General features: G+C 49.7%; 3 protein-coding genes across 3 annotated transcripts in view; 1 reads left to right on the forward strand and 2 right to left on the reverse strand.

Annotated features, from left to right (window-relative positions):
• The window catches only part of LOC134008452 (eukaryotic translation initiation factor 3 subunit A-like), a 100,896-nt gene that overhangs the window by 50,633 nt on the left and 22,973 nt on the right, over positions 1–27,290 (reverse strand). The gene's annotated exons all lie outside the window — the stretch shown is intronic.
• LOC134008428 (protein AF-17-like) lies at positions 240–14,216 on the reverse strand. The gene is made up of 20 exons (XM_062447797.1): positions 13,915–14,216; positions 12,948–13,027; positions 12,667–12,721; positions 12,089–12,198; positions 10,710–10,813; positions 10,404–10,497; positions 9,548–9,664; positions 9,343–9,429; positions 9,014–9,161; positions 7,643–8,437; positions 7,037–7,200; positions 6,807–6,924; positions 6,652–6,718; positions 6,300–6,448; positions 5,262–5,453; positions 4,733–4,809; positions 4,189–4,547; positions 3,757–3,850; positions 3,340–3,519; positions 240–3,085 (listed from the first exon to the last, which is right to left on the reverse strand). The coding sequence occupies exons 1-20, from the start codon at positions 14,021–14,023 to the stop codon at positions 3,053–3,055; spliced, it is 3,132 nt and encodes a 1,043-aa protein (XP_062303781.1). The 5' UTR covers positions 14,024–14,216; the 3' UTR covers positions 240–3,052.
• On the forward strand, positions 15,726–22,924 carry LOC134009182 (coiled-coil domain-containing protein 85A-like). The gene is given in 6 exon segments (XM_062448908.1): positions 15,726–16,558; positions 19,227–19,297; positions 19,299–19,419; positions 19,421–20,449; positions 22,360–22,455; positions 22,916–22,924. Coding segments are annotated over 6 exon segments (1,599 nt in total). The 5' UTR covers positions 15,726–16,285.

Here is a 27,290-nt window from a genome sequence, read left to right on the forward strand (position 1 = left end):
GGTTTCATATTTTCAGATCCATATTTAGGGCGTTTCATATTAAAGTGTTACATTCTCCTATCATCTTAAAGGGGATACCTTAACATCATGTTAATTTGACATGATATCCTGTAAAGTACACCAGTTTAATAATGTGTTAAATGTATTATAGTGGCTGGGATCCGCAAATCAGAGTTTCCAAAGCCAAGAATGTTAGAATATGCTATGTAAAATACATTTGTTAACAGAAAAAGTTCAGTCATTGTTCTTTTTTATTTTACACAAAAATATCAAAATACTTTACAGGGAATTTCATCTAAATATTGGCAAATTAATTTTGATTAATTCTCTCAATTACACTGTACAGTGACAAATCGGTTGTCCTTTTAAAAATGCAGTGCTGAATCTTTTTAATTTCCTTTTTTTGTTGAACAATGCATTTAAAAACTATGCATAGTCTTATCTTGGTATTTAGCAACAGAATTAATGCATTTCATGTCTCAAGAAGCAATTTGTTTCTCCTCGAACATTATTCAGACAGGTGCTTAAATATGTTGTAATACATAAGATACACAGAACAACATACATAACATGGAATATCTTCGATACCCAAACTTCAAAGCTTAAAAATTAATGTGCCTTTACACAAACACATTTAAGTATACAACTTGTACTCAAAACAAATAAAAAAGTATTAAAAAAAGATGTACATTTCATTGGGCCGAAAATAGCCCCAGTGCAATGTGGGAAAGACACCCCTTCAAAATTCCTTTGCAGTACTCTTTCAGTCAAACAATCTCTTGGACGTTTTCTCACTTAGATTTTTACCTTAATTGTACAACAACTGATAAGGATGTACAGTACTTCGTAAACTGAAGACCTCCTTGGGAAGTCCTGTCAACACACTGGAATAGGCTCATGGATTATCAACGTTATGAAACAATCTCCTATAGTCGCTGCTACAGTATTTCATCAACTAACGAAGTTGCTTGAGGTTCTTCACTGACACCTATCTACAGAAACAGAACAATATAACTCACATGTACGGGAGAGCACTATCAAGAGCTTGCAAACAGAAACATAAAATGGTTCAAATGTTCTTTGGCCGAACACAAGAAAAACATCAGGTGTAACAGCAGGAAAAGTATTCCTCGCCTCTTGACTAAGATTGAGTCTAAGGACATGAATAAGTGGCCAGTATTAATACATGAGCTAGATGGGAGGATCACAATCAGTGCTTATAAGACACACAGGAAACTGGAAGATCACGAATAAAATAATAATAAAAAATAAAATAAGCTTATCATAAGGTAGATCAAGAGTTTATCTATGTACTTTACCATGCGGTAACATCTAACGAGACACCTCTGATGGAGATCCGGCACAATGCAGATGTTACAATGGCAAGGAGTTGGTAGAAGACCGCTTTCCTTGGGACAAAAAAAACCCCTGATAATTTTGTCGAAACTGTTTTCAAAGGTTGTTACCACAATTGAAGAACTTTGCACCTTGTCATGTCAGTGCTGTTTTGAATATTAATTTGTATCATGGCTGTTTTTAAGTCAGTAAAAAAAAGCCACTGCAGTCACACCATTTCCTATGCCGTTACTGTGACATCATTATCATGCTGGAGTGTGTCTGGTTACACGTCACCCTCTAAAACAGACCACTGTCCTCAAATCCTTCAGGAACAACATAGCACTACAGTTCATCTTAGGACAGATTTACAATACAAATGATTCAGTCATCAGTACAGTTATTCACATGATGCGATTGTTGATTTGTCATGATCTACGAAGGACGTGTGGGGTAGAGGGACTGGGACTGCCCTCGGTTTCCAACATAGATGAAGACAAATCAAACAAAGAAGATTAAAGACAACCTGCCTCCAGGCCCTTCAAATGTTTTCCTCATTAAACCTAGCTTCATTTATTAAGGCATATCAACTATTAACAGTATTGCTAAAATAACTACTAGCTTCCAGGCATTAAAAGAACATTATGTACAACAGAAACAAAAAAATAAAAAACCCTAACACTAACAGACAGAGTGCAAAATATTCATATAAATCACAAAAGTGTCAGTTACCAGTGGCCTATGAAGTACCAAATATCCTGTAGAAAGTTCTACGGAAACGGTGACTTTGCTTGATAGCTGCTATCAAACAAAGCACACCAGTTTTGGAGATAAAATAAATTTCTCATTTATGTTGCCGCACACTTGAAACAACGTCAAAATGTTTGGTTTAGTTTGGTTAATCTCGGCAGCGGCACAATAGACATTTCTTTATGGATTCTCAGGGAGTTGGCAGAAGGGTGCCCGGCCCGTCTTGGAGACGCAGGTCGGTACACACCGACCACCATAGCTGTTTGTTTACAGGGAAGGAGCAGAGACCAGTATAAGAAGGTTGGGAAGACGAGCATAGAGGAAGACAGAGGTGTCAGTGAGAGGCGGCAGGCCGAACATTGAGGATGGCCTTCGCCCCCCCCCCCCCCCCCCCCCCCCCCAGGACGAACAACACGGAAGTCGGTTTGGCTCTAACAAAATTTATCGCAGAAGTGCTTTTAAGGACTGATGGTCCAGATTCTTAAGGTCCAGGAACATTCTGGTCGAACTGAAGTGCCATCTAAGATGAGTGCCATCTAAGATGGATCCAGGAAACCCTATAGATAACAGCCTTCATTGGAGAAGGGTATGGCCATGGCTTCAAGAGCAAACCCCATTGGTCTGGTTAACAAATTAGTGCAATTTTATAAGAGACCACTGTATTCATGTTCTCTAAAAGCTGCCTACACACAACAAACTATAGGAGACAAAACCTTTCTCCAATATAAAGAAAAAAAGCATGAAAAGCATAACTGTTAAAAGTCTGGTCCATTATACATTCATAAAAGAGGAGTGATAGAGCTGATAGATCAGGACAGAGAGAAAGAGAGAAGGAAAGGGGGGAGAGAGCGAAAGAGACTCTTGTTAGATTTAAGGTGACCTCAGTTTAATTTTGAACCGATTCGGATCAATCATCCTCCTTTTTTGATAGCGATAGCTGCTCCAATTCGAGGTGAAAGTGAGATCATCAGATCTTTTCTCCGCCCTTCTCTCCCGCAGACTGAAAAAACAAACACCCATATCATATCAAATGAGTTCAAAAGCACAGTCACAAGTTAACACGTTTGAACGTCATCTTCGGCTTAACCGTGTCACCTTGTTTACATCCTCTATCTCTACCATTTATGTATATACTGGCATATATTCTCAGGTTTCTTGCTGGAAAGTAAAGTGCAAAGCCATCATGGCCAAACTCCCCTCGAGTAGTTTGAGTAGTACAGTAGTAGTCAGTAACAGAAGCACTGCCGCACTCACCCCTGGCTTGTGAAGTGCGCTCTCCTGCAGCCCAAAGAGAGGGTTCCCCTGGCCCCCCTGCCGGGGCGAGGCGGTTGCCGAGGGCAGCAGGCCGGGCGACTGGGCGACCATGGGCGAGAGGCGCTGTAGCTCCCTCTGTCTCTGCTGCTGCAGCATCTGGTACACCACCACCTGCTGCTCCTGAGGAGGGCGAGGGAAGAGGGCAAGACTTCAGGGACCTGACGCGGGGTGTAAGCAAACCTGTTTCGCCGTCACGCCATCCGAGGAATCCGCGACCCTCGGTTCCTCGCGGCTTCTCGGCCTATCAGTGGTTTTCCTCTTTCGGTGTTCCTATCCATTTCTTAGTTCACACGAAGCCTGGAAACGGAGGGGGTTCTAGAAGGCTAAGTGTGTGCGAGGCGGGAGGTGTTTCCTCACAGGGGTGAAGTGCTGCGAGGTGAGGAACTGCTGGAGCTGCTGCTGGTGCTGCTGCTGGAGGAGCTGCTTCTGCTGGTCGGACAGCAGGGAAGACCTTCCGCAGAGGGAACACACAGGGAAATGACATCACGCACAAGGAAACGACATCATGCACGAGGAGATGAGATGACATCAAGCTTTATTCAGTCGGTCATGGCAACACGTGGGCAGCATCAGTCGGAACTACCAGAGTCAACACGTGAGGCGTCAACAATTCCCACAACAAGGGACATCAAAGACACAAACCAACAGCTAGCATTCCAGAGGCTTCTATGAGGCCTCTGGAATGCTTTGGGATTTCAATCCAGAGGCTTCTATGTCCGAGCAGATCCCAAAGCCCAAAGCTAGGATCAGCCCTGGTGTCTATTACCAGTGAGAGGCCCTGGTACTCACGGGCTCATGCTCTTAGGCAGCTGCAGCCCCTGGGGGTTGAGAGGAGGGGGCTGTGGACGGAGCGCCGGCAGGGTGGGCTGCAGGGCGTTCAGCCCCGGGGACTGGATCACCCCGTTCAGGCTACCCAGCATGCCGTTCATGTTCAGCTGTGGACTTCCAGCCAGTGAGGCCATGAGCCCGCTCACTGTGGGCAGGGTGGAGCCCCCGGCCTGACTGACGGAGCCCAAGCCGTCACTCAAACCACGGGCCAGTCCGTTCAGCAGGGGCTGGCCGAAGGAGGCGGGGCTCGGTTGAGGGGGCGGGGTGCTCTGGAAGGAGAGGGAGGAGCTACTGCGGGATGGACTCCCAGAATGAAGCTCCTAGAGAGGGAGAAAACAAGGTTGGAACGGATATATGCGTGTCAACAAAAAAAGATTATGCTGATTCAACCGCACTGAATATGCTGTTCGGGTAATAACATAGTACTATAAGATATCATCAATCCTCTCAATCAATAGATCCCTTCATTCATCTGAGATCTGCACCATCTCTGTTGGGGACTAACCTCAGAGGAGGTCATGAAGGAGGTGTCGTTCAGGTAGCAGCTTTTAGACAGAGGGCTCTTGTTGGTGCCGAGGTGGTCTGGGGGAGCCAAGACACAGCGAGAGATGCACAAACCCGATAAACACACCGTTTCTGGATACGAGGATATCACATGAAGTCTGTGTGTACTTGAAAAAAGAGGAATAAGATCCACTGGATGGACAGACCGGGTGCTGGGACTGGAAACAGGCATTGCTTCAACATGCAGATGGAGGGGAAAAAAAAGATGAAAGAGGAAGGGATGAAAGAGGAGGAGGAGGAAGGGCTGGAGGAGGATGAAAAGAAGGGGGAGGAGGAGGAAGACGACAAGAAGGAGGAGGAAGGGTAGGAGGAGGTGGAAGAGAAGAAGGAGGCGGAAGTGGAAGGGAAAAGGGAGGAGCTGGGAGGGTGGAGGGAAGAGGGGGGGGAGGTGGGAGGGCGGAGGGAAGAGGGGGGGGGTGGGAGGGTGGAGGGAAGAAGGAAGGGGGGGGGGAGGTGGGAGGGCGGAGTACCGTGGCCGGAGGACAGAAAGCTGACGTGGGCTGAAGCAGACACGGGGGCCTGGGCCTGGGGAGGGAAGGGGACGGACAGCTCCACGTTGAGCAGCTGCAGGCGCTCCTTCTTGGCCGTCAGGCTGAGGATCTGGTCCTGGAGACGCTGGTTCTCCTGCTGGAGCGAGTGCAGGGACTGGAGCATCTCCACAACTGCGGAGGAGAGAGAGAGAGAGAGAGAGAGAGAGAGAGAGAGAGAGAAAGGGATGGAGGGAGGAGTGGAGAGGGGTAGGAGGAAAAGAGGTTGGAGGGGGAGGAGAGAGGTAGAAAGAGAAGGAGAGAGGAAGACAAAGGGAGGTGGGGGGGGGGGAGAAGGAATGTGGGAAGGACGCAGGGGAGGTAAGTTAGCGAACAAGAAAATGAGAGAGAGTGAGAGAGGAAGAAATCATGAAAACAGAGTATTGTGTTGTTACAGTGTGTCACAAATGCTTTGTCACCCCTTCAGCAAAGTGAGTCATGTCTCATTGTGCTATTTTTGCAACAACCCAGCCCTAGAATACATCCATCATTTCTGAATAGAAATAGTCTCACAGTAGGACCTATTCAGGGTGTGTGTAAATAATAAATCGATTCAGGATGAAACCAACTCACTGGCCTTTCAAAGAGCCTGAACAAAGATTACGCTTCAGGTGTACTGGAGAAGGAAACGGCAAAAAGACACACCGTTCATTACTGTATCCCTGCATCGTAACTGTGCTCAAAAGAGCAAATTAACTAGCTTGAATCCACAATATTACAGGTTGTTTTCTTCATCTGTCAATGGTTGCTATGAGTCAGACAAGACAATAGCACGACAGAAGACCTTTCAGCTGTTAATCGATCAGGAGTCGACGAGAGAAGACAATTCCATCTAGTAAACACAGCAGATACCCTCTAAATCAAATCACATCTAAATGTATTTGTATAGCCCTTTTTACACGCAAGCATGTCACAGAGGGCTTCACATACGCCCATAGAACTGCCCCTCAACCAACCTAAACCCTCCCAAGTCCCACTCACTGTTGACCCCCAGCTCCTCGTTGCTGTGTTTCTCCAGCAGCAGCTCGATGTGGGAGCTGGACGGAGGGACGTTCTCCAGGCGACCCCTGACCCCGTGACCCAGGCCCTCCCTCTGGTCGAACAGCAGAGGGAGACAGCTCATGGGAGACCTGGGGGGAGACGGTGAAGAGGAGGGGGGAGGGAGGGAGAGAGGGGGGAGGGAGGGCGAGGAAGAGGGACCAGGAGGAAGAGGCAAAACCGTGAGACGCCATCAATGACCCAAGCCCTAGTAACAGAGACAAATCCAGCATTTGTTCGAATGGTTGAGGACATGCAGGTCTGAAGGAAGGAGACTAGTCTAGAGGCTGCTCACTGTGAGGAGAAGCTCTCCCTGGGGGAGCTGCCCTGGCACGGATAGCGACAGTCATCCAGGTCACAATCTGTGGATCAAACGACATGACAATGACTCCCTCCACATGGGACATGCTGGAGTGTGACATACTGAGGTGGTGTCGGTGTGTGTCTGACCTGGCAGTGAGGTCTGGGCTTGGCTCAGTAGTGGGGGCAGGGTGGCGGCAGTGGACATGCAGCTGCCAAAGCCCTGAGAGGAACTCAGACTGTAGGACGAGCTGGAGCCTGGGTGGACCTACACACACACACACACACACACACGCGCACACAGCATCACCATTACGGTCCTTTGAACCCACTTTGACAGCGGCAGTGTCAACCCAGTCGTCAGTCCCCCCCTCGCGTACCTGCGTGTTGGGGGCGGAGTTAACTTGAGGAAGGAGGGTGGAAGAGTGGGATGGGAGGAGTCCTGAGGAGAGAGGAGTGATGCATACACCTCCACCCAGCGTTAAAGGAGGGAGGGACATGCCCCCGCCCAGAGAGAGGGGGTCCTTGTGAGTGCTGTAGTTGCCTGGAAGGGACGAGAGAAAGATGCACAGGTTTTGAGTGACACACACACAGACGCACGCACTCATAAACACACAAACACACCCACAAGTTCACTACGCCAGTGGTGAGATACTATCTCATAAGAACGAGAACAGGAAGTCAGATCAGTCATTGGTGTTCCTGCATTTACTGTTGGCAGACATGCAAAACCACATTCTAAAACGCCTAGCGACAAATCTGAAACTAGAAGAAACTGCACACTGCAACTAATCTTGTCGAAGAGCAAGCGGATTACTCACTTGACATGTTACAAAACATGTTGGCCATGCACTGTGCTACTTTCATTACCTCACAGATCTATCAAGAACAGCAGCCAGAGTGAAATGCTGACTAGTGTCACAAGTGTGTCTGTACGCCGCTCCTCTGACAGGAAGTGACACGTATACACTCAACCGCACACTCACCAGAGCCGAGCAGTATGTTGCTGCGGCTGGAGGACAGGCTGCTGGAGGAGGCTGTGGGGGCGGAGGGGGGCAGGGTGGAGGGGTAGGCGGCCTGGGGGAGGGTGGGGGGGCTGGGATAGAGTGAGGAGGGGGCGGCCAGAGGGGGCGGAGGAAGTGGGGCAGCGTGAGCTGGCTGTTGGTGGTGATGGTGTTCCTCCTCCCTCCTCTCCCGGTTCTTGCTCCCTCGCGGCCGCCCGGGGCCGTGGCGACTCTTTTTGTTACCACGGTGACGCCTCTCCCTGGGTGGCGGCGGCGGGGGTGTGGCTTTGTCTTCCTCTAGGTCCGCCTCCTCCAGGATCGGGGGTGTGGTCAGGTGCGAGGGCTTGCAGAGCGACTTGGAAGGCTTGAAATCCCCGGAAGAGATTTTACGGATCTTGCTTCCACCGCCCAGCCCCGACGAGGAAGTGATGCGCATGATGGAGCCGAAGGTGGAGATGGTGACCTTGGTTTCGAAAGAGCTGTTCTCGCCCTCTGACCTCTGGTGACCCTGTGACCCCTCTACCGGCGTCAGGGCCGGAGGCTGCAGTGAAGTCTTGCGGTATTTGCTCTCCTCGACCTCCTCCTCTTCCTCCTCGTCCTTCGCCACCTCTTTTTCGTCCTCCTCCTCCTCGTCCGCCTCTGCCACCGTCCTCCTGAGACGCTCCTTGCGGTCTTCGGCTGCGTGGCCGTCACTGCCTCGGTCGTGGTCGCGCTCCAGCCGTGTGGAGGAGGACGAGTACTGGAGGAAGTCCTGAGCTGAGGTTAGGGAGCCGCCACCTGTAAACATACACCAAAAACACTTCCAGCATACAGTCGTGGCCATAAGTTTTGGCAATGACAAATGTTGTGTTTTGCAAAGTTTGCTGGTTCAGTATTTGAGTAAAATGTTTTCACGTGTTTCTATAGAATACTGGAATCACAATAAGGCACGTTTCATATTAAGCTTTCTGGGGCGAAAATATATATATTTCAATATATGCAAATAGTCCCCTCTGTTACAGCAGTCAATCTGCTCTTAAAATCCAATCAGAATGATAGAGTGATTTCACCTGGCTAGAACTAGTTCACACTTTCCCCTGTGCTGATGATATGACTTACTGAAATTATGTTAGCAGTCATTTTATGCCAAGGCCCAGCAAGCTTTGCAAACACAAAATGTATGTCGCTCCCAATACTTTTTTGCCATGGCTGTACGTCAGAAAATACTTATACCACACACCACATAAAACACACCAGGTTACAAACATACAAACCTAGTTCCCAAACATATGAAATATCCCAAACGTAAGCTATTGGCAGGTAGTGTACATTGTGACGGCAGGCGTGTTTGCTTGCGCAGATGGAGGTTAGTACCCGTGTTGAAGGGGCTGGAGGAACAGGAAGACGAGGAGCAGCTCTTGCCAGTACATCCTGTTTTCTTGTTGCGGTGACCCAGTCCATGCGAGCTCAGCTTCTTGGACTTCCCCTCACCATCCTTGGTGCCGTGGTGACCAGATGACAACTACAAAAGAGTAGTGGGCGGAGGGGAGTTCATGTTGCTATAGTGACTTGTTGATCAGTTGTGGTCGACGTGTGTTGATGACACACTTTCAAAGCCAAGGGCTTAGTTGATGTAGAGACTGTGCAACCAATGAGTATTTGTATGTTCACCTCAAGGGTTAGGAGAAGGAGATAATAACTACCTTGTCGACGCTGCTGGTCAGGGAGGAACCCAGACTGTCTGACGACTTCTTGTGCCTCTCCTTCTGCCTGGTCTTGTCCTTGTGGCTCTGGAGGAGCGCGACAAACACCTGGGTGTTAGACTAGACAGGACCCACCAACACAGACAGACAGACGGACAGAGAGACTGCTGGACATGGAGAGACAGGGAGAAACACTCAAACACACCTTCCTGGGCCGGTGGTGATGGGAGCTGTGCTTGTCCTGGGAGGGGGAGGTGGAGCACCCCCTGGAGTGGCTGAAGGAACTGCTTGTGTTCTCTCCACTGGAACGCATCTTCTTCTGCTGTGGACGCCACAGAGAGCGGAGACACAGGGTCAACGCTGGTGTAGCTAGCTGGAACTACAGGATAAACAGTGGTGTAGCTAGCTAGAACTACAGGATAAACACTGGTGTAGCTAGCTAGAACTACAGGATAAACAGTGGTGTAGCTAGCTAGAACTACAGGATAAACAGTGGTGTAGCTAGCTAGAACTACAGGATAAACAGTGGTGTAGCTAGCTAGAACCACAGGATAAACAGTGGTGTAGCTAGCTAGAACTACAGGATAAACACTGGTGTAGCTAGCTAGAACTACAGGATAAACAGTGGTGTAGCTAGCTAGAACTACAGGATAAACACTGGTGTAGCTAGCTAGAACTACAGGATAAACAGTGGTGTAGCTAGCTAGAACTACAGGATAAACACTGGTGTAGCTAGCTAGAACTACAGGATAAACACTGGTGTAGCTAGCTGGAACTACAGGATAAACACTGGTGTAGCTAGCTATTACTACAGGGAAAACACAGCTATAGCTGGAGCATCCAGTATTTCTTTAACAAATGCTTTTATGCAAAGCGACATACAGCGGGTGTTGGCCTGAATCCATGCCTTGTTTCATTCTCAGAGAGCAGACTAAATGGACAAGCAGACCACAAGACTGACTGCTAGGTTCACATGGATCAAGGATCAAAACGAAATAGCTAAACTCAAAACTTTCACTACAAGATCATGGTGTGTGCGTCTCTAGAGCCAGACTCCTTACCATTTTGCTGTAATGGTGCTTACAGTAGCCACAGTACTTCACATTGTCAGCCTCGGGCCCCTCCTCTTCACACAGCAAGCCTGCCATCTGGGCACTACACAAGGCCATAGGGTCAGACAGCAGCACACACACACAAACACACACATATGCATGTATGCGCAGACACACACACACGCACACACATACCAAGACACAACAAGGGTAAAAAAAAAGGAGAAGCACTTTCCCACTAACGCATATTTTTAGAAGAGTCCGAGCACACACACACGCACACACACACACACACACTCGAACAAACACACTCACCACGTGACGTGGAAGGCCTGTCTGCAGCCCTGTCTGTTGCAGGTCATGCAGGCTCCGCAAGCCGCCTTGCTCTCCCTCCCATGGTCCTCACAGATGTAGCAAGTCTGACACAGATAAAGGGGAAGGATAGGCAGATGGAAAATGAAAAGACGGTTCAGAGAAAACGGCTCAAGTTGTCCACCTCCGACGTCAAGACCACCTGAAAGGACTCGCATACGCAAAACGCTACACAATGCTAGGAACTGGGATTTGAGAGAAAACTCGATTCTTGTCTTCATGGACTCCTAGGCCACGTTTTCAACTGTCACCGATACTAGCTAGTTATGAAACATTCATTTCCCCCCTGCCCACCTCGTGGCTCCCCCACAGCCAGGCCTAGCAACAGGTGCTGGACAAAGGAGCAGCAGACTCCTCACCTTCCACCCCTACCACTCCTCCTCCTCCCCTCTCTCACCCTCCTACTCTACCACCTTCTTCTCTCTCTCTCTGTCTCTCTCTCTGTCTCTCTCTGTCTCTCTTTCCCTCTCTTTCTTTCTTTCTCTCTCTCTTCCCCCCCACCGTCCTTCTACCTCCTCCTCAGCTCTCCCTCCTCCTCCCCCTCTCTCACTCATAATATGCCAACCACATGGTGGTGGTGGGGGCGGGGGGCAGAGAGACAGCATCTGGATGCACTATAGAAGATAGAGAGAGTATGGGGGGGGGGGCGTTTCCAGTTTTCACTGCCCACTGGAACACAGTGTAAGAATACAACAAGCTGATCTAGATGAAGGGCTCTGTCAGGCCAGAGCCGGATGCAATTTACTGTAGCTGACACTGGGATCTGGAAGCAGCATGTGTGTACATTAGATACACACACACACACACACACACAAAGACAGGCACACACAAATATGCACACTTCACATTGTACAGCCAGCTTCTCCACTGTCTATCGTTGAGTGTCCCAGCAGAGTGATGCAATTGCATAAAAGCTTCCATTCAAAATCTCATGTGTCAAGTATTGATTTTTCACAATGGGCACCATTCAAGACAACCATTAGCCATAAAAGTAAGCACTCCATCAGAAGCACCCTGATACTACACTACCCAGATGGCAGTTTTAAATTGGATATGCAACAGTACAAAAAAAAGAACGAATATTCCATGTAGAGAATAATACATAGTAAATATGACTCCATTGTTATGCCAAAATCTTCTAAAATGTAAAAAAAAAAAAATGTACGCATCGTTTATCATATCAACGCACAGTGAGACTCAACAATCTGGTAAAAAACAGCCGGACCAGAAAGACTGTAGGGACAAGACACAGAGGAGGGAGAGAGAGAAGCTGTGAGAAGGAGGAAGTAGGAGAGGAGGGAGGGGTGCGGCAGGTGGGGTACCTTGATGTATCTCTCGTGGGGGACGTACTGGAGGATGATTGGCTCCATGGTCAGGACGTTGGCGAACTGCACCTCCGGGATGTACAGAGCACAAACCACGTGGGCCCAGCCTGGATTGGAGACCCACAGACCATGGCAGAATCAATACACGCACACACACACACACACACACACACACACACACACACACTGACAAGCACACCCACCCACCCACGCCCACACACACCCACCCACGCGCACACACACCCACCCACGCGCACACACACACCCACCCGCACACACACCCACCCACGCCCACACACACCCACCCACGCGCACAGACACACACGCACCCAAACCCATACGCGAGAACACACAAGACACATGTGTGCTTGCACATACACACGCAGACACACACTTACAGTGACCAAAACATAGTGTAGGCTCTATATCTAAGGCCAGGACAACATTGAAGGACAAAGGAGTACATCATGAACTAAGACAAGGGAGGCGGAGAATAGGAAGTGCAGGATGGACGGAGGGGATCAAAGGGGGAGAAGATGAAAGAAAACGACCCCCCAGAAAAAGAAGCTTTTTACCTCCACTGTCTGTCCTCTTGAGGGCTCCATCTTTGTGGGGGCACAGCTCACATCTCTGGAGTGAAAAAAAGAGAGCAGGCCTCACTGGACCATGGACCATCACTGTCTAATCCTGATGCATAATGAGCACCCTATTAGACATGGCACTGGAGGTATGTTTACATAAACAGCCACAAAACACATCCATGCTGGTGTTTACTGTAGTACATCGCCTGTAGTCAGCGTTCTAAGATGAAGGGATGTTGGTACTCGTCATGTAAATATAGTGGAGGTGCACTCACCACTCGTGCTGCCCTTTCCTGTGACTCACACTTCCTGCAGAACCACGGCCCAGTGGGAACCTGAACGATGCCATAGCATGCTGACACACACACACACACACGCCCACATCCACACCCACACACACAGACACGCACACACGCATACACACACGCTCACATCCACACCCACACACACAGACACACAAAAAGACAAACCATTTCTTCTTTTGGAATTTTGGAATTAGGAATATTAGATTCATATCAACATGTTGCACAGAAATCATTGTCATAGGAAATTGTCTTTATTTATAAATGTAGTCTAAATATGACTATATACACTTTTGGACGTGATACTATAAGGTGCAGAATGCAATCCGATCACCACCACCTTTTAAGAGTTTTCACAGAATAAAAAAAATATATTATTACAATAACGATTACACATGTGTATGTTTACTTTCTTAAAACAACGTTGATTGTAAGGATCCCTACAGAAGAATGAAGTTGAGGCTATGCACTATTCAAGTGGCCTACCGGACCACAACTTTCGTGACAAAAGAAGGAAATCGTTTTCGAAGTGGGGTTAAATTTAGATTGAGCTCCTAAAATTGTACGGGATGTTGTTATGGAAATGGTAAAAAAATATATAAGCCTCAACGACACATAATATCAACAAAGCATGCGGATGCATTCAGGAAACAATGTATTCGTGGGCCTTTGAGGCAGCTGTCCCCAGCTGTAGATGTAGCCAATAAGCTACAAACGGTGCGTAACTTTGTATCGAATATTAGCAACACGACCGAACCGGCGCCATAAGGCTTAATGTCATTTTTCATGTCCCATCTGCTAACCATGTCAAAGGATATAGAAGGAAATAACACCCCCTCACACGCACCAACAGAGAGCGACGGGTCCTCACGCACGTAGCGCACCTATACCCATCCTCCCGAAAAGCGGTAATTACATTGTAATAGAGCGAGCTAGTTACCTTGGTGCACAGCGACGCTGCACCCATGTCCGTCACAGTACACAAGCGGATTCTCAGCCCAGCCTCGCTCATCAGAACACACGCAGCAACCTCCAACCATTTCCCGCATACTGTTCCCATAAGGTTATTTACTCGGTTCTGCGACGACTCAACCTCGCCAGGCTGTTAAGTTGTCCCCGACTTTAACGGTGTATCAAGCATGGTATTGATGGTAGGCGTGCTATAGTGCAATTAAGAATGAATCTCAGCGTGCGGTTCGGGTACAGCGAGTTTTCCGTGATGTCCTCCCGTACCCAGTCGAACCGCTGCAGTGCGCATGCTCAGACACGCTGAATAGAATCAGTCTCACTGTGTGAAGGTAGCAAACATCTTTCCTTCTTCATCTGTGTTCACAGTGTTTTGTGCTCGTTAAAAGTATAATGTGCACTTACTCTCTTAAATACGTTAGTACACCAGAAAAGACACTTGGGCTTCGCGGTCCTTAATAGCTGTCTGTAACGCGGATGAGAGTGTTTGGGTGGATACAACAGATATGCCCACAAAAGTGTCTGCTTCTAGCGGTACTTAAAAACACACAGCGCCATCTTTTGGGAATCTCTGTCCAAATCGAAACGTCCAGCAGCCTCAAAAACACACAGTTCAATTAGGTCACATTAACAGACTCCATGAAGAAATACAAAATAACCGGAGAGAAAAATGAAATAAAGAATATTTTCACGTCAAGTTTACGTTCTAGAATATTGTCTGCATGGCTAAATAATCAAAACATCTGTTCTTGAATCTGACTACAAAACACCTGAAAATTCAATTTTGCATCATCATTGCAGGGAAGCTTTCATGACAAAGATAGAGACCATACTCTTCCCTCTCCAGGGCCCCTAAAGTCATTTGGGAGAGCAGGCCTGTAGGGACCATGATACACAACACCAAGGTAGAAAGGCCCCTGTTGGCTTTGTCACGTTTAAGTGGTCTGTGGACCTGCATGGCCACGAAAAACCTGAAGGATGGTAGACCCTCATGCCCCACTCCAACCCCTGCCTTTGAGACACCAGCATTTTGTGTTTTGTTGTTGTTTATGCCACTGTTTATGCCACTGTTTATACCACTTATGTGTGGTATATGTGGTATTACTCCCCCCCCCCCCGCCCCCCCTCTTCAGGAGGCTTCTGTGCAGGGGAGAGTGAATGCCCACACCGCTAAGGACATGCAGCCAGCCATCAACAAAGTCCTTCCCCAGCGGGGCCCCTCGTAAAGGGCATGGTTAAGAGCTTTGTGCCCTGGTTGGCCTGAGGACTGCTGATGGAACCATCTGGAAGAACAGCCTTCTGAGGAGGAGCTGAAGGTCCAGGATGTGGTGCCTCTAGCTGGCCTCAGACCGGGTTCAACAGACCCAAACTGCACTACAACGGCCCCATTGTAAGATAATATCACTCTGTTCCATTACATTATGATAATGACATAGATCCATTATATCTTTACTTTGGATGTATTAACATAGCATTGTATGAGATTAGATGCTATTAGGAGATTGAATGTCTGGTTAAATGTTAGTGCACCGGAAATCCTAAGTGTTATTTCGCCGTTGATGTCTGATTTGAACAACTGTGTTAAACAACCAGTGTGTGCCTTTTTATGTTATACTATTCAACTACGGTGATGTTAGATGACCTAATACAGCATCACAATGACGACACTTTTGTAAGTGTTCGAGCTCGATAGAGGGCGCTCCATTCAAACGGATCACAATTTTCACCAGCATCAGTTGGTCCCCTGGGTGACGACGAGTGGCAGTAGGAAGGGAAGAGGAGAGAGGGAGAGAGAGAGGGAGGGAGAGAGGGAGAGAGGGAGAGAGGGAGAGAGGGAGAGAGGGAGAGAGGGAGAGAGGGAGAGAGAGAGAGAGTAGGCAAGCACCTCGCTGCAGTCACACTCCCTCTTTTTCCTGTGCAGTTTCTGGCCGGCGATGCAACCGCGTATCCTCCCCTATGCCGTGGAGTGTGCGGAACAAGGGGCGAGCGCATCCTCTGCCTGCTGCTACCCGCCGAAGATCTCTCTACTTCAGACGAACGGGACTAAATCGTACGCTGGCTCCGGTGCAAACTTGCATGAACTAGGCTAAATTCCGTAGAGGCTGGTGTGTGGGAGATGTTATGCAGAAGCCAGTGCAGCCTCGCCTGTGTAGCCTTTTCTAGGCTGTAGCCTATTTCACTAAGCCGGCGTTCTCGGGCTCAGCTGTTGCTTTTTGGGGAGAGGAGGCGCAAGGAGCGACGGTGAGGCCAACTATGCTATTTCATTTCGAACGATAGTATTTCCGATTTGATTGGACTTGGACACGGATGCGAGCAGAGGTTGTCAACGACCTTTTGAGTATTTTATGCCCGTTGTCGGATTCGGAACCGTACAAATGGAGAAAGCTACCCCGTCGCAGCCTCAGCTCCAGCTGTCGATAACAAAGACTGAAAGTCCAGCGGAGGACATCTCCAATCTCTCCGACGAGGACCTGCTTAAGTGGGGCAAGGAGGATTTGGTGCGGCGTCTCCGGCGGTCTGAAGCCGACAAGATGAGCGTTATTCTGGACCATGGGAATCTGATCAGGGAAGTCAATCGGAGCCTCCAGCTGCACTTAAACGAGATCAGGGGGCTGAAGGTGAGGGGCGCGCGTTTGTGAGGGATGAGATCATAGTTTTGAGCGCACCTGAGCGCGCACAGCTTGCAAGGGGTGCCCTTGCGTTTAAAGGGCTGCTGGAAATGGAATTTGGAGGTTTACATAATAAGTTCTGTTTACTGTATGTGTCTGGGCGCTTGAAATGTCAATCATCCATGTTCTTTATGTGCTGAAATATCTTTCATCAGATCTGAGTTAAGCAATATTATTAACTTATATTACACACACACACACACACACACACACACACACACACACACACACACACACACACACACACACACACACACACACACACACACACACACACACACACCTGTTGTCTGCTCTACACATCTCTACAGTGGATGCCACCATCTACAACGAACACACTTCATATGAGACATTCTTGGAACGCATCCAGAACAAACCTCTTATTTCAAAGTGTCTCAACACTCGTAACTTCCAAACACCTTTGGCTTCTCATCCTCTTTTCAACCTTAACTATTCTAGGTAACTAAGGAGAAGAATCTGGCAGGGTAAAAAAAACCTAGCTCCCTGTCGCTACTGGACGCCCATCGACTTGATTTAAGGCGCCGCCGCCTCGAACACTCGGAGCTTCATTAAAAGGAGAACGGGGGAGGCTGAGATGAAGCACACTGGGCTCTCTGGGCGCTGCCGGCGACCCCACGGCCAACTGTGTACCGCCTAATTAGACGGGGGAGAGAGCCTGCGGTTCAAACTAGGGAGGAAGGGTGAGGGGGAGAGGGTGAAGACGGAGTGAGGAGGAGAGGGAGGAAGGGAGAACGAGGCCGAGATGGACAGGGAAGGAGGAGAGAGAGAGGTCGACCGGGAGGAGAGGGAGACGGACTGAGGGGGGGGGGAGAGAGGCGGGCCGAGACGGAGGGACAGAAGGATTGAGGGTGAGAGATGGATTGAGAGGGATAAGGATTGAGGAGGAGAGGTGGATTGAGAGGGAGAAGGATTGAGGGGGAGAGAAGGATCGAGCGATGGACTGAGAAGGAGAGAGAGGAGAGAATGCATTTGAGAGGCATCGATGTACGTGTCGAGGCACGAGGCAGAGAGAGAGAGAGAGAGAGAGAGAGAGAGAGGGAGGGAGGGAGGGAGGGAAGGAGAGAGGGGTTGACAGAGGAGGGAGGAGAGAGAGAGAGGTGTGTAATTATAGAGTGATGGAGGGCAGGGCCTGGGTGTTGGAGGGGGTGGTTGTGTCACATAGGAAAGTTGCCACGTTGCAAATGAGATGAGAGATCTCCATCTCATAGGCCATGTACTGCTCTCAGTCTCCCTAACAACCCATGAGCAGCTGACATTTCTACCCACATCCACCTAATGTTCACAATACCCTACACTACACTACATATTAAATACCGTATATGGTCAAGACTTTCCTGACTGCACGACAACACATCGTTAGACAGAGAGGGTATTTTGACTGTGAGAGAATACACGATAAACAAAAAGAAACAAAGGATGCTTGTGAAGCTGATCCTTTTCACAAAGCAACCCCCAGGACCATTAAGAATGTAACAAAGGCAAGCACAAGCGCTGTAGCATTGTTGTATCTTAACGAAATTTGTTTGCAGAACGCTCAAACAGATACTGCTGATAAACACTGTTTCTCATCCCCTCAGGCAAACAAAATAATTAGGCCTTGAGTCATAACTTTATCTTCCCTGCCCCTCCTCCTCCTCCTCCTCCTCCTCCTCCTCCTCCTCCTCCTCCTCCTCCTCCTCTTCCTCCTCCTCCTCCTCCCTCCTCCTCCTCTACCTCCTCCTCCTCCCTCTCCTCCTCTTCCTCCTCCTCTTCCCTCTCCACCTCCTCTACCTCCTCCTCCTCCCTCTCCTCCTCCTCTACCTCCTCCTCCTCTCCCTCTCCTCCTCTTCCTCCTCCTCCTCCCTCTCCTCCTCCTACTACCTCCTCCTCCTCCCTCTCCTCCTCCTCTACCTCCTCCTCCTCCCTCCTCCTTCCTCTCTCCTCCTCTTCCTCCTCCTCCTCCCTCTCCTCCTCCTCTTCCTCCTCCTCCTCCCTCTCCTCCTCCTCTACCTCCTCCTCCTCCCTCTCCTCCTCCTCTACCTCCTCCTCCTCCTCCTCCCTCTCCTCCTCCTCTACCTCCTCCTCCTCCTCTCCTCCTCCTCCTCCTCCTCCCTCTCCTCCTCCTCTACCTCCTCCTCCTCCTCCCTCTCCTCCTCTTCCTCCTCCTCCTCCCTCTCCTCCTCCTCTACCTCCTCCTCCTCCCTCTCCTCCTCCTCTACCTCCTACCTCCTCCTCCCTCTCCTCCTCCTCTACCTCCTCCTCCTCCTCTTCCCTCTCCTCCTCTTCCTCCTCCTCCTCCCTCTCCTCCTCCTCTACCTCCTCCCTCCTCCTCCTCCTCCTCCCTGTCCTCCCTCCTCTACCTCCTCCTCCTCCTCCTCCTCCTCCTCCTCCTCCTCCTCCTCCTCCTCCCTCCTCCTCCCTCTCCTCCTCCTCTACCTCCTCCTCCTCCCTCTCCTCCTCCTCCTCCCTCTCCTCCTCCTCCTCCTCCTCCTCCTCCTCCTCCTCCCTCTCCTCCTCCTCTACCTCCTCCTCCTCCCTCTCCTCCTCCTCTACCTCCTCCTCCTCCCTCTCCTCCTCCTCTACCTCCTCCTCCTCCTTCTCCTCCTCCCGTCTCCAGGACATCAACCAGAAACTGCAGGAGGACAACCGGGAGCTGAGAGACCTGTGCTGTTTCCTGGACGACGACCGCAGAAGGGCAAGCGCGTGTCCGGGAGTGGCAGCGCCTGGGCCGCTACAGCGCCAGCATCATGAGGAAGGAGGTGACCCTGTACCTGCAGAAGCTCAAGGAGCTGGAGGCGCGCCAGGAGGAGGGTGGTGAGGGAGAACCTGGAGCTGAAGGAGCTCTGCCTGCTCCTGGACGAGGAGAAGGGCGGAGGAGGCGTGGGGGGAGGCGTCGGCGGGGGGTTGGGGGGAGTCGTCGGCGGCGTCGGCGGGGGCGGAGGAGGCGGGTGCAGGAGCTCCATCGACAGCCAGAGCAGCCTGCTGCTGGTGCCCGGCACGGGCCTGCTGATGAGGGACGTGGGCGACGGGAGCAGCACCTCCAGCGCCGGCTCGGCCGACAGCTCCGACCACCTCCACCACAAGCAGCTCCACCTGGCCGGGGGCGGAGGAGGCGGGGGGTGGGGTGGCCGGCGGAGGCGGTGGGGGAGGCGGGGGGCGGAGCCAGTCCCGAGCACCTCCACAAACCCAGGTGCAGCAGCGTCAGCGGGGGAGGAGGAGGAGGAGGAGGAGGGGGAGACAGGGAGGTGTCCAGCCCCGAGCACCCCGCCGGCCCGCCACCGGAGCACCAGCCTGGAGTACCCCTACGCCCTCCCCCAGATCTGCCGCCCGCGCTGCGGCTCCGTCTCCGTGCCCGACCACGGCCGCGCCATGCGGGGCCTGAGCCCCGAGAAGTACGGCCGCAACGTGGGCCGCCGGAGCCCCGAGCAGCAGCCGTCCCCCCTCCACCTCCTCCACCAGCAGCAGCAGCAGCTGCAGAACCCCCAGGCCAAGCACCCCGGCTCGGACCTCCTCCTGGGCAGAAGCAGCACCTGCTGGGGCAGGCCGGCAGCGGGGGAGCTCTACCAGAGGCACCACAGGGGCAGCGTCGGGAGCAGCTGCGGGAGCCCCGAGCCCAGGCAGGCACATTTAGGGACGCCCGAGCACCACGACAAGGGCTGCGGCCTGGTCCAGGGAGGGGGCAGCCCGGAGACCCACCGGCACCAGTACAGCAGCAGCCCCGAGAGCCACATGAAGTTCGGGAGCCCTGGGAGGGAGGTGCAGAGGAGGCCGGCCGGCGACGAGCTGTCGCCTCACCACAGGAGCATCTACAACGGTATGAACGGTACGTCTGGTGCGTGCGTGCGTGTGTGTGGGGGGGTCAGAGGTGTGTGTGAATGGGCCACACCGTTGGGGTGTGTGTCAGGAAGTGCGTGTGTATCTGTGGTGCGTGTGTGTGTGTATCTGTGGTGTGTGTGTGTAAGGATGGTGGCCGAGTTACGATGTGTGTGTGTGTGAGGGTGCTGTGTGCCTCAGGGTGTGTTTGTGATGGTGTGTGTAAGGGTGTTGTGTGTGTTTGGGTGTGTGTATGTCAAGATGGTGGGGGAGGTGATGAGGTTAAAGCAGAGCTCATTAGGTGTGTTGGGGTGCACAGGTTAATTGGGAGCGTAGGGCTCTGGATGCTTACACATGTACTCTCTCTCTCCCTAACACACACACACACACACACACACACACACACACACACACACACACACACACACACACACACACATACATACCCAGATTGGATGGATGCCCTCATTATTATACATAGTACATACACACACTTTCCTGCAAGGAGAAAGTCAATACAAAATCACTCCAGGTTTTATTATCAATATGCCTCAGTAAGAGAATGATATATAGAGAAAGGGAGAATAAGATGGAGAGAGCTGATTAAATTTGAAAAAACTTACTTGACAAGACTTCAAGCCTAGAATTCCCTGTTGCTATGTGATTAGAATCCATTTGTTTGAGTGAAGGGAAAGTGAAGGAAAAGGACATGTCTCTCTCTTTCTCTTTCTCAGCAAGCTTCTCAATGTTTGTGAAAGTTTCAGAATTTAATTGATTTTTTATAAGCGTGTTCCTCAGGAAGATGGCAGGAAGAACTGAAGTGGGCCAGTGAAGGGAAAAATACAACTCTCTGGAAGCTTCCAGAATCAGTCGTTTTTCATCTCAATTCAACCTTAAAACTTCACTCACTCAAAAATGTAGCACATAGAGTAGCTTGTTCACACACAGACACACAAACACACACACACACACACACACACAGACACACACGGACACACACCCCATCTCACTCTCTCAAACACACACTTTCCAGCGGACCATGAGATGATAGCATGGTTCCCCAAAAAACCTAAGCTGGGTTCCGCCCATCTCTTTAGGAGATCACTAGGGTTATGATGTCAGGGAAAAGGAAGAATATCAAAGTAGCACCTTGGTCGGTGTTTAAATGCCCCACGGAGGCTGCTAATGATTTCTGTAGCCCAGGAAAAAAAATGCTGAGTAGCTGTGCTGGCAGGAGCTACAGGACATATTCCTCAAGGTGAAATATTTGCCTTACCTCGCAATATGGAGGCAGAAACACAAAGGAGTGAGCTCTTCTAGAACAACCAGCAGCTATTCTGGTCCTGGACCGGGTTGGGTCCAGTGGTGGAGGTGTTAGCGAGCCGATGACGCGTGCTTTGCTTGGTTTTGAAATCTCTGCAGATTGTACTGGATTAGTTTAAAAGCACAATTTCAAATTGGATTTGGCTTTTTTCTTTTCCAGGCGACTGGCGTGGGATATTGCGCTACTGTGCTGTGCATGCTGGGAGTTTGCTTTGCAGCGGAGAGTCTCTTGTAGTGTTGTTTGTCTTGTAGTTTACTTCATGACGAGTTGCACTTCCCTTCAAATGCACCATAACTCAGAGGCCCACGAGGGGTCAGTTCATATTGGCTGCAGCTCCAGAATCTCATCAGCACCAGTCAGGTGACACCGTGGTCGTTAGTCACTGTCACATCCTGTCCCCGGGTCACTTCCTCTGGGGCCCCGAGTAGCCACTGACCTGTGGACATTAGAGATACATAGGGGCGACAAGGAGAGAGAGATACAACGATAAATAAAGAGAGAGAGAGAGAGAGAGAGACAGAGAGAGAGAGACAGAGAGAGACACAGAGAGAACAATCCTTAAAGTGTCACAAAGGAAATTTTCTAAAAGTCTCTGAAACAAACTCCATTTCAGCAACACTCCAACAAGGGATTTGACAAGCGGACCAAACAAAAAGCCCGTGAGCCGGAGAGGATAAGAGAGCAGATCCAGAAACTCCGACTGCTGGGGGTGTGTACGTCAGTGCCCTCCTGCTGTCCCAAAATCACCATAAAAGCATCCTTTTTTCTCTCTCTTTTCTATTCTATTCTTTTATGGGGGGGTGAGACAGAATTAAATTTCTATGACGATGTAGTGTACTCCAGCTTGACTCCCGTCCTAAAGGATTATCCCCTAAGCCGTTTTCGACAGCATTATTTTATTTATTTATTTATTCGGAGTGTGTGTATGTGTGTGGGAGAGAGAGAGGTCAGGTCCTGTCGCAAGGGAGCTGGCATTGTGGTCAGTCTACACACTTGGAGACTGTTGCTACGGCACCGAAAAATGCAATCCATTTAGACTCACTCCCGTCTCACTCCCATCTTTCTCGAAAATCCAGAGATAAAACCGAACCCCCCCCCCCCCCCCCCAAAAAAAGGGGTCCTGACCTCTGGAGCACTATGACACGTTCATCTGTTGCTGTTTCTTTTAGGGCGTCTAAGTCACTGCCTGTGTTATTTTTTTAAGGCTCAGGAGGAGAAGAATTCAGCAGAAAACACACAGGCTTTCAATGATGCCTTCCTAAAAATTGGACTGATTTCCTGTAGGGCCTTTTTTCAGTCAGGTGAGTGACATCTTGCAGCATTGTGTAGGGACAAATACTAATGATAGAACTACAGTTTCAGGAGAACTTTGGCGCAAGAGAACAAGTATTACCACCTAACAACGATTCATTCCCTTTTTTTGTTTCCACTCGTCATTATTTCACCTCATTGAACCAGACAATAGCACCAGAACTAAGAAACACTGTAATTGGACAACTCCCACCCTTGTCCCCTGGTTTTGACCTCCCATCATGCCTTGCACGCATGACTGTGCAGTAAGTCAGGGATTGGAGTTTCAGGGACGAAGGAGAAGCGTAATCATGTTTTCTGCTTTAGTAATCACATGTTCTGCATATTGGGTTAAGCTGCTCAGAAGATCAGGAGGCAAATAGGCTGTGGGAAAAATAGCAAACACAGTGTGTGTAAAAGGCCCTCATGCCCTTGTGTTAGATCATGCGATTGAACACACAACCACACACACACGTACAAGCGCGCGCGCGCGCCACACACACTGGAGACACTGCGGAGCTGTAGGTACGGACTGTGTAGCAGTAGAGAAGGCCGAGGTTTAAAGGATGGGATTGAAGGCTTCTCCTGACAATACTCTGGAGGTGTACAGATGTAGTCTTTGACCTCCATCTCCATTTTCCCGTCTCTCTCTCCAGGGGAAAACCCTTTGTTTCTTTCTCTCGTCTTTTTGGTCCCTCGCTCACTCTGTCATTTCCCTCTCTCCCTCCCTTCCTTGCTCTCTCCCTCCCCTTCCCTCTCTCTGTCGCCTTTTACTCTCTCCCCCCTCCTCTTTCCCTCCCTCCCTTCCTGTCTTGCTCTCTATTCCCTCCCTCCCTCCCTCCCTCCCTCTTGTCACCCCCTCTCCCTCCCTCCCTCCCTCCCTCCCTCCCTCCTTCCCCCCCTCTCCCTCCCTCCCTCTTCCTCTCTCCCTCTTGTTCCCCCCTCTCTCTCCCCCCCTCCCCAGCTCTGTGTTGAGGGGAAGCCATGTGGTTGAGCTGGCTTGTATCACTGCTACCATGCTCTTCCCTGTGACCTTGGGAAATACTCCCCTTTGACTTGGGCTCTATATATAGCTGACGACCAGTAGCCTGCATCTTGTTTACCTTCACACTCTCACACACTCTCACACACACACACACACACACACACACACACACACACACACACACACACACACATTTGGCATATACTAGACTTGCACATGAGCATTGGGACAGAAATACTCCACAAACACACGCACAATAAACCTGTCAATCACATAGAATTGACCTAATGTGTCTGTGAATACATTGAAACTCCCTGAATTGAAATACATTATACATTAGACATTTCAGTTTTTGGCGGGGTATCTATTTATGGCAAGTAATATTGTATTTTTTCGAATCTGATGTCAATTTATTGATTGAGAATATGCTTCTGACAGCCACTCCTTGGCAGTGTGATAGGATATTGGAGTTAGCGTGCATGTTGTGACAGAAACCAGAGACTAGAATAGATTTCACTGATTGCTGCCATTGATTGGGCTCTCAGTGCTATTGCTTCACTAATAAGCCTCACTCTTTAGACTTTAGTATGGAAGTGCAGTGTGTCTGAGAGAGAGATAGATAGAGAGAGATGTTCTTTGTGGTCTCCACTGTGAGCCTCAAGAGTCAGGATGTTTCTTTCTCTTTCCTAATTGGCCAGCAGCTCTAAGCAGCTGTCTGAGAGAACTCCATTACATAGACTCGTTTTGGGGGTGAACGCATTTGCTGTTACCGCCACGACGGCAGGAGAAAGTGGATTACAAAGTGTCCCTCTCTCTCTCTCTTTTCAACTCACACTGCCTCTCTCTCTCTCTCTCTCTCTCTCTTTCTCTCTCTCTCTCTCTCTCTCTCTCTCTCTCTCTCTCTCTCTCTCTCTCTCTCTCTCTCTCTCTCTCTCTCTCTCTCATTCACTCGTAGTCTCTCCCGCTCGCTCCCCATCTCTCTCCTATTTTCTCCCTCTCTTCCGCTCTCTCTGTCTCCCTCCTCCTCTTCCGCCTCTTCACAAGTCTGCCAAAAGCTACCATGAGCTCTGTGTGTGAGAAGAGAAATGTCAAATTTGACAGATTAAGCCACTAAAACTCAAATGTTTGTCACTGATACAGGGTTTGAGAGGATTTGGAAATGGACAGGAGAATTAGGCTGCCACTATCAGGCAGCATAATGAGTCAGTAATCGAGTTTACTGACTTACAGCAGCCTCTCTTTTCCCCACCTCACCTTTTGGGACCTCGAGCCAAATACTCATTCGAGTGTCGGGCAATACTGAGCATCTAAAACAACCGAGTTCAACCGTTGAGTTTGTTCGACGATATACAGCACAGTTTGTACTGAACAGTTTAACATACCTAGTCACGACCCCTCATAGTCTCCCAAGACCACACTGTACTCTATACATGTTGAGGACCAATTATTCCGTAACACCCTGTCTTGGCCTTCTGTAACGATCAGCCGGTGGAAGAGTGCGTTTGTGTTAACCGCCTTGTGTGTATCGCCGCTGTACTTTTTTAATCAAGGTTTTGGCAGCTTCATCTTCGTAATGGTCTCTCCCCTCGGACTCAGCCAACAGGCCCGTGCCGGGGTCCTCAGAGCGCCGTGTTGGGATGGTTTACTGCGCATTTTTTATGCTGACTATTGACTCTGAGCGACGTCAACAAACAACAAACACGAGCGCTAACGGCGATGTGGGGAGGAGATGGGGCATGAAATGTCCCTGCGTTGAGGGCGCAAAAAAAATATATTTTAGGCGAGCTGAATTATGGATTAAGAGAGCGCGAGAGGGAATGATTACATGGGATGTTGCTCAAAACTACTTTTCCATCTTTATGTGCCTTCCTCACCAATAAACATTGTTAACGATTTCAAGTTCAGGATAATAGATTTCTGGAAGCTGTGATAGTAATGGGTTTAATAACGAAATAAATCCAGCCCAATAGATATTGACAAGTGCATTCCCACAAATGGCGTGTTCCAGGCTCCGAACGCTATTTCAACCTCCGGCTAACATCCGCAACAATACCTTGCTGGGCCCCTGGGGTGTGGATGGTGCAGGGGAGCCAGGCTTATGCTAATGTGGCTTCAGCCCAAGCCCCAGAGTCATGTGACAAATGTAGCAGAGTGAGTCCCTGTCAGACGCAGACACGCGAGGGGAGCTCAGTGACGAGGCGGGAGGAGAGCCTCCGTCTGTCCCCCCACCCCCTGCCCCCCCCCGGCCCCCCCGGCCCCCCTCTCTGTGGCGTGCCAATGAGACATGGGTCACTGGGCCGAGAGAAATCGGATAGCCTCGCCAGGTAATTAGGACGGGACTGAGGGAGACCTTGGCCTGTTCTCAACACGACCCCAAGACACTCCTCCCTAGAGACTGAAAGGAACAGTCTCAGCCCCTTTCCAACAGGACACTAGTCCAGACACAGCCTAGTCCTAGACTCAAAGTATTTTCAGTGGACATCTTCATTTAATTTTTCTCTTACTTTAGGACTTAGGCTTGATCCATGGTCTGGGAAACTGGGCCTGACTCCTGAACACACGTTCTAAGTGTCAGACCCTTGAGCTGAGGAACTTAGAGGTGACGAACTGTCTCGTTTCCTGGTGATTATTTCATGCAAAGCTGTATCAGACACTCCTCGCTCTTATAAATACCTTTGATCAATGATCAAGGACTGTTTACCAGAGTTGAGCTGTCTGTCTCATGTAATTATTATACTTTGAGCAGCTCTCTCTCACCAGCTCTCAAACAGTGATGTGTGACAGGGATAGGACGAGAGAGGCATAAGCATGTCATTAAAATAACATGGCACGTCGAAACAAAAGCAGAACATGATCACACCTCGTCAATGGACTTAGACGGAGCTAACCATTGTCTGGGGAGATCCGTTTAGTGGATATCTTCATTAGACATATTTGTTTATGTTAATACAACTCTATGGAAGTGACAAGACATCATTGTCTTACTTTAATGTTGAAGAACAGCCATGGAAACTATTTCATCCACAATGCCCACCGACACTGGATTTATTTCTCGCCCACCATATAGGTTGTGTCCGCTTGTCAACGAGAAGAGTTTTTTTCGGTCCTTTGATGAAAAGCCATTAGAACGCGGCTTGCAGATATTGAAAAGAATCTCATTACCCCCTATTGCGTGATCCAAAATGGCTCACTTCTGCCACACGATTACAGAGACCAGAGAAATTAATTACCTTTGTGCGTCTGACGAGGGTAGAACTTTAGCTGCAGGT

This window comes from Osmerus eperlanus, chromosome 22 (genome assembly GCF_963692335.1).
Source record: "Osmerus eperlanus chromosome 22, fOsmEpe2.1, whole genome shotgun sequence".
NCBI lineage: Eukaryota > Metazoa > Chordata > Actinopteri > Osmeriformes > Osmeridae > Osmerus > Osmerus eperlanus.

What these genes read in the sequence shown, in the direction of transcription:
- LOC134008428 (XM_062447797.1), bottom strand. Translation starts at nt 14,023, where the DNA reads ATGCGGGAAATGGTTGGAGGTTGCTGCGTGTGTTCTGATGAGCGAGGC. An exon ending in CAGGCCTTCCACGTCACGTG is followed by an intron (nt 10,498 to 10,709) that starts GTGAGTGTGTTT and finishes GGCCTTGTGTAG; the next exon opens with TGCCCAGATGGCAGGCTTGC. An exon ending in TGACCAGCAGCGTCGACAAG is followed by an intron (nt 9,162 to 9,342) that starts GTAGTTATTATC and finishes ACTCTTTTGTAG; the next exon opens with TTGTCATCTGGTCACCACGG.